At 41.3% G+C, this 17,393-nt stretch overlaps 1 protein-coding gene across 1 annotated transcript in view; it reads right to left on the bottom strand.

Moving 5' to 3' along the window:
• LOC119787363 (potassium/sodium hyperpolarization-activated cyclic nucleotide-gated channel 1-like) overlaps nt 1-17,393 on the bottom strand; it is a 35,920-nt gene continuing 18,527 nt past the window's right edge. Inside the window, exons 3-8 of the mRNA XM_038291185.1 lie at nt 13,410-13,571; nt 12,165-12,383; nt 9,566-9,712; nt 8,981-9,221; nt 6,437-6,601; nt 1-1,579 (exon numbers count right to left, since the gene is read on the bottom strand). Coding sequence (XP_038147113.1) covers nt 87-1,579; nt 6,437-6,601; nt 8,981-9,221; nt 9,566-9,712; nt 12,165-12,383; nt 13,410-13,571 — 2,427 coding nt within the window. The 3' untranslated portion in view covers nt 1-86. The remainder of the gene's footprint in view (nt 1,580-6,436; nt 6,602-8,980; nt 9,222-9,565; nt 9,713-12,164; nt 12,384-13,409; nt 13,572-17,393) is intronic.

Genomic DNA, 17,393 nt, shown 5'->3' with positions numbered 1-17,393 from the left:
TCATTTGAAATATGGTAACGATTCGCTTCCATAAACATAGAGGAGTTCCTCTTTGCTAAGCAGGTGAAGGAGGGTGTTTCTGGCACTCACAAGTTGGAGGGAAGTTTGGACTGTTTCTGTTTACTGTCTGACTCTTGAGAGGGAGACTGATCAGCGGCCGACAGCTTCCGCGGCTCAGGCCCTGATGGCGTCCGACTGGCAGGAATGCCCTGACCTGGGATGGGGGTGTAGGGTTTATTGACAGCCAAGGGAGAATGGTGGCTCCTTGCTGCCCCATCTGAGGAGCCACTCATGACCGAAGGCCTTTCCTGGTGTAAATAGCTTTGAGAGCCTGAGATTGTCTTTATTTCCTGGGCGAAGAGATCCACAGGTGACTCTGTTCTCTCTTTCTGAGGGGAGCCCCCCCTGGATGGACGTGAGCTCTGAAGTGGCAGGGAGCTGTGAAAGCTGGAGGTGATGGGCAGCTCACTGTGGTGAACCGTCCGTGCCATCACAGGGCTCTGCGTGAGAGGGGGGGTGTAGCAAGGCGAGGCCTCTGCCGACCCGTACTGGGCCAGGGAGGCAAGGGCCGAGTGCTCGGTGAGAACCTGTGGGAGGAAAACTGACTGTAGCCCTGCCAGGGTGTGCTGCGCTAGAGAGGCGGCGGTCCCCGTTCCACCTGCTGATGATGGCGCACTTATTCCCATGGGGACTTGCCTGCTGGTTATGATGGGAAAACGTGGGAGGTTGATGTTGCTGGGAGTGCTGGTCTCTTTGTTGAGGCTGGAGGGGTGACAGGTCTGCTGCAGCTGGCTCAGAATGGGGTTGAGTGAGCTGCAGATCAGAGGACCGATGGTCGGGGCTGGAAATCTTCCCGCCAGCTTACTTGGTGCCCCCTGTTTAAGTAAACCTAAAGGCTGAGGTGGATTGGTCATAGCACCAAGAAAGGGCTGAGGGTGGAGCTGTGCAGAGCAGGTGTAGGAGACAGTGGCCTGATTGAAGGGGAAAACTGGGGTCATGCCGCAGTGAGGAGGCTGATACATAGGCTGAGGAGCGGGCAGTGGGGTCACTGGCTGCAGGCTGCTTGTGAAGATGGGCTGCGACATCATTGTGGGGGGAAAAACTCCAGTAGAGTGATGCTGGGGCAAAGAGAACCCCAACGAGGGAGTCTCAACCACAGATCTAGATGTAGCAGCGCAGACGGGGGAACTAGGAACTGAACCATAGCTACTTGAGGTGTTTCCTGCCATCTGCACTCTCCTTGAATGGCTCTGGCCCTTCATGGAGCCAGACCCAGGAACCAGAGGACTGTGGAACAGGAGTTGGGGGTGGTGGGCCAAGGCCAGAGCCAGGGGTGTGGTGGCAGCTGCAGCCTGCAACGGCGCCTGAAGCAGTGGGGTCCAGATGAGAGGCGTGGGTGATGGGGGTGCAGCAGGGGGGTTTAAACTGTGACCAGTGCTGCTTTGGATCAACTGTGTACAGTGGGCCATGTCGCGGTCATGCTGGACGATTCTTTGGATAATTTCTGTTTCATGAAGGTTTAATGTGCCGGAACTCTGGTGATGCTGGACTTTATGCTGTAAAATGGAGTTCCTCTTTCCTATAAAGACAGAGGAAGAAAAAAACATTAAAACATCTAACACAAGTCGGACTCCTTACTGGCTGAGAACAATGTGGTTGAAAATAAAAATAAATTCAATTATTCTCATTCAAATAAATTGTTAGAATAATTGTATATAAATTAGGGCTGCAACTAACGATTATTTTTAAAAACGATGAATCGGCCGATTATTTTTTCGATTAATCGATGAATCGGACAAAAAAATTTTTTTATATTAACCTCTTTATTCCAAAATAAACATTTTAGACAGAACAAACAAGCACACAAGTACAGGTTGCTCATTAACTGTACTGGTGCAATATGAAAAATAAATGTTTGTGTTAAAACTACGCAAACTTACATGAGAAATGTAGCTGTACATCCACAAAATATAGGCTACTTTGTTTCATAAAGCGCAAAAAGAGACATTTTTGTTTTTAAAGCCCCTAAGGGGTTCAAACAATAGGCCCCCCCATTTCAACAAATGAGTTTTTTTAGACTAGAAGAGTTCTGCCTTTTAAGACAGGAAAGTATAGCAGTTAAAGTTGCTGCTTGAGAAAATACTGAACCATAGAGATAAAAATAGCCCTGTGATTCAAATTATAAATTGTATTTGGAATAAAAATTAGAGAACTAGGGGTGCTAAAAAACACATCCTCCAAAGACAGATATTTACATGGGAATGTGGCAGATAATTAATTGACATATTACTGATCTTGCTGGATTTTATTCTGCTTTACGTCCATAAATTGCAGGATCTTCTTTACTTTATCTTTGCCAGAAGATTTAAACTTTAAAAGCCTTGCCCTCATAATTTGCAAGTTAATTTATTTATAAAGAAAATATAAACGCTGCTTAAGCTAATTCAAATGAAATTAAAAGTAAAATAAGTAGCCAACCTTATCCCTGTCTGTAACCTACTAACACGGTAAGGAAAGCATCAGATGAGCTACCTGAGAAACTAACGTTACGTTTCCCCTCTTTAAAATGAAACAAACATGGCCGCTCACCCTGCTGATCAGCTCTCTTCACTGCCATCGAAGGCTCCATCGTGTTTTCTTTTCAGGTGCTGCATCATAACAGTGGTGCTTCCGTGCCATGTTCATTTGTTTTTACAAAAGTTGCATGTTACGACTTTTTTCGCTTTACAAAGCGCAGGCTGTCTGCGAATTGAGACGCAGCTTGCGTTTGCGGTATCGGTTATTAGAACAGTTGACGTTTCTGCCTTTTGAAAACAGCCTTTGCTCACCTGCGGCGCTGGCTCGCTCTGCCGTATTTTTTTTCTTCCCCCGTTTCAATCGAGCGGCAGTGATGACGACGGCGGCGGATGACGCATTCATCGCGCGACACAACTAATAGATGATGAAATTCGTTGCCAACGCTTTTAAAAGTCGATTTTTATCGATTTTATCAATTTGTTGTTGCAGCCCTAATATAAATGTATCTGTGTAGTGTTATCATGCATAAAGCTGTGTGCTATATGCATGTGTTTGTAGCCATCTTTTCTGAAGTATACTGTGATTTGTAGATTTGCTTTTGGGGAGGTTGTGGTTGATTTACGTGCAGCACTCGACCTGCTGAACTTTGGTGAACAGCTTCAACAGCTTAAACTTTGACTGAACCCTGAAATTTATATGATGTTTACTGAGACTGCAACTCTGAATTTTTCATGTTGTTTCTCATCTCTGGAGCAGTCTCAGCTGTTGTAACAAGGGACCCCTGATTTCTAATAAATAGCGAGCAGAACGCTGGGACTGCAGAGTGGGGTGGAGATTGTAAACTCTGCAGTCTCTTCCTACTACCTTCCTCGCAACTAAAACTAAATTAATTGTCTCTGTGCCTTCTTTCTTTCCCTGTATGTATGTATGATGTTTTAGGTGCTTAGACCTGACATAAATATACTTTTAATCCCACAGAAAATAAATACGATATCAAATCTAAAATACAAGTTTTACTAAAAGCTGAGCTATCTCTATAGTTGCTGCTATAGGCTTATTATTCTGGAGGATCAGCAGATGGCTGACAGCCGACCTTCATGAGCCTGGTTCTGCTGGAGGTTTCTTCCTGTTAAAAGGGAGTTTTTCCTCTCCACTGTCGCTACAAGCATGCTTAGTGTGAGGGATTGCTGAAGAATCAATGAGTCGATGCAATCAACTGGTTTTCCTTAGATAGAAAACTTTGAGTCAATCTGACTGGATGACCTAGTGAACTGTAAAGTGCCTTGAGATGACATGTCTTGTTAATTGGCGCTATAGAAACAAACTGAATTAAATTGCAGGTTGTGGGTGTGTGTTGACCGGTCCAGTTTATTATCCAGCCACAACCTAAGGTATTTATATGAATCCTCCTCCTCCACCTCAGCCCCTTCCAGTAGTGCCGGTTTAGTCTTTGGTCCATTCCTCCCAAAGTCTATGAGCTGCTCATTCGTCTTGGAGATGTTGAGCTCCAGGTGGCAAAGTCCCCGACAATGGCTGTATCATCTGCGTACTTCTGTATGTCACAGCTCAGAGCTGTAACAGAAGTCCGAGGTATATAAGGTGAAGAGGACAGGGGCCAGCACTGTACCCTGGGGGACTCCAGTGCTGCTGACCACAGTTTCAGAGAAGGTGTCTTTTAGCCTAACATAGTGTGGCATGTCTGTGAGGTAGCTGGAGATCCATGCCACCAGGCACGTCTCCGCTCCCATGTTATTCAGTTTGTCCCTGAGCAGGTAGGGCTGGATAGTGTCTAATGCACCAGAGTAGTCCTACTCCTGCCGGAGTATTATCTTTAGGTAATACTAGACAGTTGCCTAGGGCCCCAAGTTCCTGGGGGCCCCATATAACTCTGTGTCTCAGCCCCCCCTTTCACCATATTGGATCAGTCCATTTGCTGCACATGTTCAGAAAGGTCCAAACAGACAGCAGCAAACCATTTGAAAACAAACCATGCAAAGAGCAGCGTTGCCAACTTAGCGCTTTAGTCGCTATATTTAGCCACTTTTCAGACCCCTCTAGCACTTTGATTTCTAAAAAGCTCCTAGCGCCAAACCTAGAGACTTTTTTCTGCTACTGGAGACTTTGGAGACAACATCTAAAAGCAGCGAACTCTGCTCTCCAGAGCCAGTAGATTGGTAACCCCGCCTCCTGCTCTCCTCTATCTTGTCTGCTGTCATGATTCATGCAGCTATTATTTCATCCAAATGAAAAATGGAGAACAGATAAGCAGATCATGGCTTGTCTACAGTGAAAAGAAGGACTGGGTTATTTACTTTGGCCTTTTTGGAAACACAGGAAGGAGCAATCAGCTAAGTGAGCTTAGTGCTTGGAAAAAATCTTTCATTCCTTTAGAGACAGCATGAAAAGTCAGCTGAGTACAAAACATAGAGAGGAAAACAAGAAGAAAAGGGACAAGAAGAGAGGGACACAACCTAGAACAGATAATGGATGTCTATTCTATTAACATTTCTCTATCTGGGTCTGTTTTATGTGTTTGTTTTCTCAATTCAGAGGGCCCCCTGCCTGTCTTTGCATAGGACCCTAATTTTCTGAATCCGCCCCTGGCTGCCTCGACTTGTTGTTCACCACTGACCAAAATAAATAGCTTTTTAAGATGATGACAAGTTAAATGTGACACTGTTACCATCAGTTATAAAATCAGGAAAATTAAGTCTAAAGAAGTTATCATCCAGAAATGTAGAAAAATGTTCCTTTAATAGGGTAGAGCAGTAAAGTTCTGTCCTTAACATTTGTCCCGCATTACGTTTACTTTTATACTTTAAGTAGTTCAATCTCTAACGTTCTGCTCTCTCTGCTTTTCCTCAGAGTAGCTTTGCCTCGTCCATTCCTGTTTGGCTGTGACTCCATCCTGGAAAGAAACATCAGCTCAACTGCTTCCATCAACACCCTTGTTTATAGATGCTGGAGATCGGCCTGTTTTCCAGTGTGGTCCTGTTTCTCTGACCGTGAATGGGTGGATGTGCTCTCTTCGTCCTCTGGCATGGGAGCTGGCTCGGAGCTCGTCTGCCTGGCTGTGTGTTTCCTGGACAGGGCCGCCTGTGGAGCTGGTTGACAGTTGCCTTTTGTATCTATGCTTCTTTTTCTATGTTTGCTTCTGTCTCCTTGAACCCCAGTGGGCCTCAGCAGATGGCCGCTCACACTGAGCCTGGTTCTGCTGGAGATTTCTTCCTGTTCAAAGGGAGTTTTTCCTCTCCACTGTCGCTACAAGCATGCTTAGTGTGAGGGATTGCTGAAGAGTCAATGAGTCGATGCAATCAGCTGGTTTTCATTAGATAGAAAACTTTGTATCAATTTGACTGGATGATCTGGTGAACTGGAAAGTGCCTTGAGATGACATGTGTTGTGAAATTGGTGCTATAGAAATAAACTGAATTGAATTGAATTGAAAAATGGTAGTTTTACACTTTTACTGGAGTAAAAATCTTAAGTTGATCCTCTAACTCAGGCATCCCCAAACTCGGTCCTTGAGGGCCGCTGTCCTGCAGGTTTTAGATGTTTCTCTGCTCCAGCACAGCTGATTTTAATTGATAGCAAAAGTAGGCTTTTGCTCTACTGCAATCATCATAATCAGCTGTGCTAAAGCAGGGAAACCTCTAAAACCTGCAGGACAGTGGCCCTAAAGGACAGAGTTTGGGGATGCCTGCTCTAACTCATACAAGCTGGTTTTTAAACAGCAGAATTTATATCTTCTACTGGAGTAATAAACATAAATACTTTTGACACCTCCTCTCATCTCATGTGATGGTGGAGATAAAAAGCTGTGCTCCCCTAAATCTGGCTTTATTTTCTGAGTAAATTAGATCTATCTGAGAATTCTGTTGTAACTCTGATATAAAGCCGGTGATGGACGGATCCTCACCGATACGGTCCAGGCGGTCAAGGGCAACTGCCTCAAAGGCCCTCCTCATCATGGGATACTCCTCCAGCACCTCATTGAAGTTGTCTACGGACAGAGAGTACAGCCGGCAGTAGTTATCTGCTCTCACGCTGGCGGTCCTTCTGCCTCGAGTCAACAAGCAGATCTCTACAAAGACAGAGGAAAGTAAAAGTTCATCAGTTGTTCTTTTAGCAGCATCTAAGATCTGTATTAAAAGAAGAGTTTTTTTTTAAAGCACGGATCATTAACAGTAAGTGTTATATTACACTTTTCCACCCCCGGGGGGGGATTCACCATTAGACAATAATAGGCAGTTGCCTAGGGCCCCAATTTCCTGGAGGCCTCATAAAACTATGTTTACATATATAGTTAACACAACTATTCCTTATTTGTGCACATTAATTATATTTTTGATTAAAATCCTTTGGCTAAAATGCCATCAGAACGCTGATAATATTAAGTGTGTCTCAGCCCCCCCCTTCAGTGTCCACCATATTGGATCAGTCCATTTGCTGCACATGTTCAGAAAGGTCCAAACAGACAGCAGCAAACCATTTGAAAACAAACCATGCAAAGAGCAGTGTTGCCAACCAGAGGTGGGGACTCCAGTTTGTGACTCGTACACGAGTCGCACTTAAGTCGCATATTTAATGACTTCAGACTCGACTTAGACTTGCATTTGAAGGACTTCAGACTCGACCAAGACTCGCGATTTCCGACTTGTGAACAATATTTTATTTTTTAAGTGTTTTTTGTTTTACTAACTTGACTGATCGCCGCTCGCCTTACCCGCACACAGCAGAGGGGCTGTCAAACTGTCACGTAGCGCTGACGTCACTGACGCAACGCTACGTGACATATTAGCATGTATTTTTTACTTACTAGTTCAAGATAACGATAATTCCATAGATATAATAGCGACCTTTAAGCTATACCATCTCAGTGAAGGAGATGAAAACACAAGGAGAAACAAGCAAGCACGCAAATTATTGAACTTATTTTTATTAATCATGTGATTAGAATTTATTGTGCGATTAATTTAATATTGCAACAGGCCTTCTGTACTCTAGAATTGAGACTTTACTTGGACTTGAGCTCTCAAGGCTTGAAATGTGACTTGGACTAGCAAAAAATGACTTGTGAACATGTCTGTTGCCAACTTAGCGCTTTAGTCGCTATATTTAGTGACTTTTCAGATCCCTCTAGAACTTTGATTTCAAAAAAGCGCCAAATCTAGCGACATTTATCTGCTACTGGAGACTTTGGAGACAACATCTAAAAGCAGCGAACTCTGCTCTCCAGAGCGAGTAGATTGGTAACCCCGCCTCCTGCTCTCCTCTATCTTGTCTGCTGTCATGATTCATGCAGCTATTATTTCATCCAAATGAAAAATGGAGAACAGATAAGCAGATCATGGCTTGTCTACAGTGAAAAGAAGGACTGGGTTATTTACTTTGGCCTTTTTGGAAACACAGGAAGGAGCAATCAGCTAAGTGAGCTTAGTGCTTGGAAAAAATCTTTCATTCCTTTAGAGACAGCATGAAAAGTCAGCTGAGTACAAAACATAGAGAGGAAAACAAGAAGAAAAGGGACAAGAAGAGAGGGACACAACTTAGAACAGATAATGGATGTCTATTCTATTAACATTTCTCTATCTGGGTTTGTTTGATGTGTTGTCTTCTCAATTCAGAGGGCCCCCTGCCTGTCTTTGCCTAGGGCCCCAAATTACCTAAATCCGCCCCTGCTCATTCCTTATGCAAGATCTGTTTTGCACAGCTAAAGAGTTCATGTCGATTTAGATCCATTTCTAAAAGCAAAGTGAGAAACAGTCATATTAGAGTGACGCGATAAAAACTGGACCGCCTGATGCCTCCGAACCCCCACAGATGGAGCTCTTAATGCAATTTCTGCAGCTTACAGTTTGTCCTGACCTCATCTGTCATGCCAGATCAGAAAAGAAAATAATGCCCCATTAAAAAAAGGGGGGGAAAAATGAACCATTTCACATAAACCGCTTGCCTTTTTTTTTTTCAGGCATGTGGACAATACCAAAACGCACTCACATGGTCTACCTTATGATCTAATTTTTCATGCTTAGATCTGTTTCGTACATTTTCTTTAACTTTACACATAGAAATCTTTGAAAAATCAGAAAGAAATCTTATGAAATATTGACAGTAACTTTAGGCAGTGCGTGGCTTTGCAGCAAACCTTTAAAAGTCGAGGTGATGCCGATAAAAACAGCCAGAAAGTTCAGCGTTTTAAGCTTTAAACAAGGGACAAAACTCCAAATGGACTCAAAGATCACAGAGCTTTGCTGCTCTTAGTCCCGAGGCCTTTTAAGGAGATGACGACTTTAACCAGATGTAATGGTCGGGGGAAGTTAATCTGTTGAGAGCCTGTGCAAACTAAATCAAAATAAATCTTACAGTCACCATTCCTCCTCACACATTAAAAGAGCCTCACCCCCCCTCCCCTTCTCTCCTCCCTCCCCCTCTGTGGAGCATCCAGCAAGGTGGACTTCACCTCCAAAGTAAGAGCCGTCGGTCAGCTTTGTGTCTGAGCTGCTTTTTGTAATGACGCTGACCACGCCGTGCTGGATGAAGTACATTTTCTTCCCGATGGTCCCCTCCCTGATGATGTAGTCGCCCGGCTGGAAGACCTCGAAACGCAGCTTGGTGAGCATGGAGGTGACAAAGTTGGGGTCGGCGTGGGCGAACAGAGGCATGGACGCCACCAGTTTGCGACAGTTGAAGTTGATGATCTCCTGAGGAAACAGTTGAAAAACGCTTGTTAATCTATTTATTTAATGCAGAGCTGATGCATTCAGAGCGCCTGTATCACATGCGTACATTTCAATCATTATAAAAGCAGCTTAGCGCTCCGTTAATAAGGTTCTCGGCTCTCATACGACCGTTACTAATCAGATTACAAGACTATTAACATTATCATGGAAAGTGTGGCAGGCATATTGGATTAAATCAATAATTATCTCAGTCTCATTTAGAGCGACATGCTTTAATTTATGCTGACGTGGTACAACTTATATAAATCAAATTCAGCTGGACTGCCATTAAACGTGGAACCAGCTGTGTTCAGATGAAAGCTGACCTCTCGCAGCGGCTCGTTCAGCTCCTCCAGGATGCTCTCCTCATCGAACATCTTCCCCTGATAACGGTGCTCGTAATAATCATGGATCCTCTGCCTCATATCAGCGGGGAGTTTGTGGAAGGACATGTACTGCTCCACTTGTTTATACTGGAACAAAACAACCACATTTTAACTAGTCAAAGCTGTTTATAACCAAGAATCAGACACACTGGAAAATAATCAACATCTAGATAAGGCATTTTTTCTTAAAATAAGTGCCTTTGTTCTTGGATTAAGGAGGTAAAAGAGACATTTTTCCAATGGAACAAGACAATTTACACATAAAATAAGAAAAAATAAGTGCATGTTATCTAATTGTCTTATTTTAAGAGTAAAAATACTCGTTCAATTAGCAAACTATCTCATTTACCTACTGAAATTAAGGGTAAATACACTTAATTTAAGAAATGTTTACATATTTCTAGATCATTTTTCCAGTGCAGGTTTTAAGCAAATGCTTCTCCTGCAAAGACGAAATGCAAAGTCATGTTAGAAGGAATATATTAACCTGATTAATGTGCCGGCTCAGAGGTGGACTATAATGTATCTCATTATGTTAACAGTCGACTGTCAGGCCATCTGTGAAACCTGCTCACAGCGAGCTGTTGTGGCTCTGCCCCATCTGACAATTACAGTTGTGCTCTGCAGCCTGCAGCTAATGACATTAACCAGCGTGTCCTTCAGCAGTGTTCTCCACCAGCGGAGCAGCGCCGACCATCACAGCAGCCAGTCGACGTATGGCGCTTCCTGCCATAAGCCTCTGCTCCTCTGATTTTAATCTGTGCCATATCTGTCTCTTTTTATCTGTCACATCAGCGGATGTGTACATCAGTCAATGAGCTCTTCCTCTGCTGGTTCTCTGGACGTTTTTGTCTTCTTTTCCACACCAGAAAAAAAAACCCTAACAGCTCTTGAGGCCCAATATGAATAGATTTGAGGCATGTGTGTGTGTTTTAATTCTATCAACTAATAACAATGCAGATTTTGACTCCTTTTTATATGGGTTGCCGTTTGTAATTTATGCAGTCAAAAAATTTAGGAGCAATATTTATGGTTATTTAGAGTGTTTTAAAAATAAGGGACTTATTTTTTTTCCAAGTAATTTTTTCAGTATGTCATTCATTCATTAATAATAATCTTACTTTGTTAAATAAATATTTAGTTTGGAGCTAAATATTTAGTTTGCAAATTAAATATTTAGTTGTATTTTTTATAGATATTTAGCTCCAAACTAAATATTTTCTTTGTTCAGCAAATAATTAGCTCCAAATTAAACATTTATTGAACAAAACTAAATATTTTGCTAGCACCAAGCTAGCAAGCTAGCTGAATACTTAGTTTGCTAAATAAATACTTAATTTGGAGATAACAAACTAAATATTTTGTTTGGAGCTAAATATTTATTTACATTTAATTTTCTAACTAAATGTTTAGCTCCAAATTAAATATTTATTTAACAAGCTAAATATTTAGCTAGCATCAAGCTAGCAAGCTAGCCAAATATTTAGTTTGCTAAATAAATATTTCATTTGGAGTTAATTATTTATTCAACACACTAACTATTTAGGTTGTTAGATAAATATTTAGTTTGGAGCTAAATATTTATTTAACAAACTAAAACTAAATATTCAGTTTGGAACTAGATATTTATTTAAAAAAAATTTAATGTATTTCATTTGCAAACTAAATATTTAGCTCAAAATTTAATATTTATTTAACAAACTAAATATTTAGCTAGCATCTAGCACCAGCCTAGCAAGCTGAATACTTAGTTTGCTGAATAAATATTTAATTTGAAGCTAAATATTTATTTAACAAACAAAATATTTAGTTTTCAGCTAAATATTGGAACTTCATTTTGTTATAAAACAAGCTAAACAACCGTAAATATTGCTCCTAATTTTTGACCGCTTAACTTTTAAAACAGCATCCCATATTTTTTAAATGGTCATATTTTATCTTAATATAATGAATGAAAACTGTTCCTATTAGTTCATTTTCCCTTATGTTTAAGCCTTGCAATCAAAATGAAGTGTATTTTATTGGGATTTTATTAAATATATCAACGTAAATATTTGCATTTTTCTGCCTTGGTGGGAAATGATACATGATTTTCAACCTTTTTTGCAAATAATTTTAGGAGAACTGCAAAAGTGCTTTTAAGTATATAAGTTTTAGGTACGTTTTATATCAGTCAGTCGATCAGGGGAAGGAAACTGTTATATTCTCCCTTGGAATTACTCCTTCAGGGAAATTCTGGTTCCAGTAGCTTATATAGAGTACAAAGAGTTAAAGCAAGATGCCATTAAAGATAAAAATACAACAAAAAATATAAAAAGATGATGAACAAAAAGATTTACAGAGAAACGTTTTTCCTGCGATTTAAATGTCACTAGAGAATGAATCAAAAAGCATTTGTTTTTATATTTATTTTGATTTTCATCCATTTTAAGGCTAGTGACATCTGTTTGGATATATAAATGGGGATGATATAATATCCTTTCATTGTTCTCTTTGATCAGTGCATTTCTCTTCAACTTATACAAGAAAAGAATCTCACCTTTTCTTGGTACTGTCTCCTTGAGGAGTCCAAGGACTGAATGAGAGCTGTGGCATGCCCCACAAACATGGCAAAGCAGGTAGCGCCCACGATCATGCTGAGGATGGTGAGCCAGACGTCTCCCATACCGATGGGTGGGTACAGGCCGTACCCAATGCAAAGCATGTGACTCATGGCTTTGAACAAGGCATAGGAATACTGCTGACCCCAGGTGTCGTTCTGGTGGAGACGTGGGGGCGGAAAGAAAAAGTTCATCAGTAAGAATGCGGCAGTGCTGCTGCAGCATCGCCTGTAGGAGCTTTGTTGAGAGTTTTAGAAACTGAGTGCAGGTGGTGGCCATTTTATCCTGCTAAATCATCACTGCATTCATTTAGTGTTCCTAATATCACCACAGCACCTACTTTAGCTTCTGTTTTACCAATCAATTCTCTGATTATCCTATCAGTTGGTCACACATAAACATGGCAAAGAGGACATACTATTTGCATGATGTCTTCCAAATATTCCAAAAAAGTAAAAAAAAAATAAAAATCCACTGGATTTTGTTTCTAAATTTGAAGACGTTTCTCTTCCCATCCAGGAAGCTTTTTCAATTGGAAATGTCAGAAATAGCGTTGAGTTCCAGGCTTGATACAGTACCCCAACAAAGCCTTGTTTTTGTTTAGAAAACATACAAATTGAACCAGAAGAACCGGTCCACCGCTTGGCTTCTTTTATTAGCCTGCAATACCCCATACCTGTCTGTCTCTGAAATGATCTGAAGGGATCCCTTCCCGCTATTATCGCAGCCCCAATCCCTTTACAGGGGAACAGAAAACCTCACCTGTTCAGCCAGGCCAACAATTCCCTTTAACAACCCCCCTTTCAGAGACATAGACAGGTATGGGGGATTGCAGGCTAACAAAGAAGCCAAACGACCCCCGTTCCAAAGGGGGGGACCCATTCTTCCGTTTCAGTTTGCATGTTTTCTAAACAAAAATAAGGCTTTGTTGGGCTACGGTATAAAGCCTTAAACTCAACGCTATTTCTGACGTTTTTAATTGGAAAAGTTCCTGTGAAGGACTATGACCTGGATGACTGAGAAACTTCACCAGCATTTTCCAAATATTATTATTAAGACCTAATAAAGCCTAAAAAAACCCAAAGAACTAAATATTTAGTCAGCTCTTAATGTTAAGTCTGCAGGTAAAAATACAACATATACTTTAATTTTAAGGCAACCTAAACTGCTCCTGATCCACTTACCACCATCTTATTCCGAGTGACCCAGCAGTCCGGAGGAAAGTCCTGCAGCATCGGCACCAGAAACTGGAGACATCCATCCCAGTGGCAGAGCAGCAGCATCATGCCAATCAGGTTCATGATACGTACCATAGCACTGGCCAGATCATACGTCATGTGAAACACCTGCAAAAGAGATTAATGGCAGCATAATGTGAAATGATAAAAGACATTCTTTAAAAAGCAATATTGAACAATTTTCCCAGCCATTTGGAGTGTTGAAATATTCAAGAAGTAACACACTAGTCCTAAAAGTTTTCAGAACAGCAAAGAATGTTTTAGTTTTTTAATCAGTTAGCATACTGAGGATCTATAGACTGTTTGTGTCAAAGAAGCAGTCTAAAAAGTACAGATGCACTAACTTGTGTTTAAGTTTTCTTTTGAGTTTTCAGCTTCACTTTGATCCATGTTTTTCTTTGTTTTCTAGTTTTATAGGTTTAATTCCTATTTTGTGGTGTTTTCTGGATGTATTTGAGTTCTTAGGTATTTCTTGTTTTCCCTCTGCTGCCCTCTTGTGTTGGTCTCCTTTTCCCTAGCTCCCTTCTAGAATCCTCTGTTCACACCTGCTCCCAATCAGCTTATCGGTCCTGACTCCTGTCTTTGTTGTGTCCCCTATATATGCTCTCCCTGTGCAGTTACTCAGTGCTGTTTCCTCGTCTTTTCCTGGCTCCCCACTTGAGTTTTCCCCTGAATTTTTGCCTCAGTTATTTCATTAAATCTTCAAGAACTCACCTCTGCCTCCTCATCTCTGCATTTGGGTCCTCAAAACCTCAAACCAAACCTGACACCCCGACTGACGACTCCCCGGAAGTAAAAGCCCCACATTAAGAGCTGCTAGATCATGTTGACAACAACCCTCTGTCATTAAAGCAAAAATCCGGTCACATTCAGAATACAAACTTCTGAAAGTACTCTAATTGTGAAATTATTCCATACTTTTCACTAAATCATAAGTGTTTTTAATTCAGAGTAATTTTCATGTGAATGTGTTTTACTGGAGGCATCCATGTTTGTCAAAGAACACTACTGCCACCTACTGGTTAATGACGTCACGGTGCGGTATCGGCTGTTGATCAAGTCCCAGTGCTGTATCTGGTGTTTGTCACAACGCGCTATTATCCAAGTCATCTTGAAAACATTCTTCTTCCAAATGTTGGCTACATATTACGGGTTTTTTCTCTGGCCAGAAGTTCGATGGCAAATCCTCCCTCTTCAAGTTGGCGATCCAACGACCAACCCGTCCGTGGAGGATCAGGAATCAGAAAGGTGAAATAACTCTTTTTTTTCACTTTTACCCGATGTATTCCAGCATCCAGCTGCCATGCACGTGGGCATTGTCAGTTTCACTATAGCTCTGGTGAATTTCAATGGTGAAGTCCTCTGGAAATCTTCAATAATTGTTGTTGATTGCAGATGTGTCTAGTAGTTCCCATTGATTTAGCTTGGAAAGCGGGGAGAATGGCGCTAGGCTTACCGCACCGTGACGTAACTGCTGGAAGATGGCAGGAGGGAGGGGTTACTATATTTGGGCAAAAATGGCCGCTCCCAGACTCAAGATTCAAGAGACTTTATTGTCATTCACATCACGTGTTACATGAGGTAGAACGAAATTGAGAGTGACGGCCCCAGTTACATCCGAATATAAAAAAAATAAATTATAAAAACTAGCTACAAGATCAAATTATATAAATAGAAAAAAATATTTACAGATATATAAAAACAAGAAGTAGAGAATAAAATGTATATTAATAGGAATATACAGGATGGATGAAGTATGACTAATGTAGCAGCGTGATGGTGACGGAAATTATTACTTTTTTTACCGATTAACGCTAGATTCATTAAATCACTGCGAACGTATTAGTTTTAGGTAAAAATAATGATCCATTAATTATTCCTTGCTGACCAGACTTTTCCTTTAAAGTGTGACAAACAGTTTGTCGTGTCGATGAACAGATTAGAAATGATGTCAGAAGGAGACCTATTCAAAGAAAAATTGGTACAGAGGTTTCTTAAACATCTGTCCCAAGTAGCAAGTTTTTTTTTTCTTAGAAACAAACCACTTTTCTGTTTATTTGGAGTTTGAGTTAAGACCTAAAACTATGCTGACACTAGTACTGTAGGTGCAGGGTAGAATAGTCAGTGCAGCAACAGAGGCTCAGGATTCTCTGTCCGATTTATTGATTTAAGCAGTTAGCTTACAGTTAAAGCATTAGTTTTGTGGTTGAATTTATTTTTTAAACCTTAATTTTTCTCACAGTAGTGAGAAAGAAAAAGTTGATTGTGTGCATTATATATCAAAGAGAGAAATTATCTAAAAATATGACGATGGTTTGCATGTTAGAAGTGGGTAGCACTGCTGCCTTGCAGCAAGAAGGTTCCGGGTTCGATTCCCGGCCCTGGGTCTTTTTGCATGGAGTTTGCATGTTCTCCCTATGCATGCATAGGCTCTCTCCGGGTACTCTGGCTCCCTCCCACAGTCCACAAACATGAGTTTTAGGTTAATTGGCTTCTCTAAATCATTATGAGTGTGTGAATGGTAGTTCGTCTCAGTGTTGCCCTGCGATGGACTGGCGACCTGTCCAGGGCGGATCCCGTCTCACGCCCGTAGAGAGCTGGAGATAGACACCAGGCCCCCTCGCAGCCCCGCTTGGGATAAGGCTGACGGAAAATGGATGGATGGTTTGCATGTCGACTTGGCGATGCAGTGAAAGTGTATAACATTAGAACAAGATGGACCACAAAGGCACAACAAAAGTCAGCTATGACGATGTCCAAACAGGGACAATCTATCCATAAAAATGCAGGAATTGCTCATGCCGTTGCAGATTGCACTACATATCATGACAGAGGTTTCATTCTATAAGAAGTCTGTTTTGGTCAATTTGGTGGAGCAGATGCAATGGACATTTAGGAACAGTCAAAACTTGTTTGAAAAAAAAAAAAAAAGAGAAATATATAAACCAAAAGATACAACGCCAAGCTATTCTTCAACAAGACAGAATTTATGTGGAAGAAAACAAAGTGGAGGGTTTAGACGACAGTGGAAATAAGGATGGCAGGACAAAAACAAATAGACTAATCCTCACACTGTGCATCAGTGTGAGTGGGTGCTGCCAGAAGAAGCTACCGTTCAACCATCATTCAGAAAACCCCACAGCCTTTAAGTCACATAAAACCTGAGGGTCAACTGGCTGTTTTTGTTTTTTTTTTGTTTTGTGGCGGGGTTACATTTTATCCTTGATTAGGATTTAAAAAAATATCTCTAGGAAAATAACATACCCTGATAAACCTTTTCCATCCTGGACTATTCAGCTGCTCAACCTTCCAACATTGAAGATGATATCTTAAAAGCATTAAAGTTTATTAAAGGCACACTATGCAACATTTTTCAGTTAATTAATGTGTTCCATAACGTTTTGGATGATTAAATGAGTCATTTCAGGTTGAACAAAGGTATTCTCGGCCGCCCTGGTGGTCTGTGGGGGAAATACCGCACTTGCAATTGCAGGAGCACCGACCCGCACCCACAGGCTCAGAAGTCTCGTGAGAGTCAGTCTTGCTTTACGGCCGAGAACTGCTACACCCCCCAGTTAAAAGCATTCTCGTTGCTAGCACAGTGACGATCCTTGTGCAGTTATGCTACGTTCACGCAGCAAAAGCAGCAAAATCGTGTCTGCTGCTTCATTTTTGCTGCTTGAACCAGTTAGTTCTGACGCTCTGGCTGTGCGGTGCAAAAGTGTGTCTGACGCGCGTTGGGCGGAGCTTCACTATCCTTTCTCTGCCTTGCAGCTATATTTGCTGTGATCATTTGGAATAAAGTAGTTTTAATATGTGTTTAAATGAGAAAATACACCTGAAAACGTAATCAGTGCCGTCAGTTCATTCAGATTATTATCCTGCCTTCAATATTTTTTCTGTCGGAGCCGCTCAGACCCCCACATACCA

This window comes from Cyprinodon tularosa, unplaced genomic scaffold, assembly GCF_016077235.1.
Source record: "Cyprinodon tularosa strain WSP-4 unplaced genomic scaffold, ASM1607723v1 ctg296, whole genome shotgun sequence".
Taxonomy (NCBI): Eukaryota; Metazoa; Chordata; class Actinopteri; order Cyprinodontiformes; family Cyprinodontidae; genus Cyprinodon; species Cyprinodon tularosa.
Note: the sequence above shows the minus strand (reverse complement) of the source record. Positions and strands in the feature narration are given on the sequence as shown.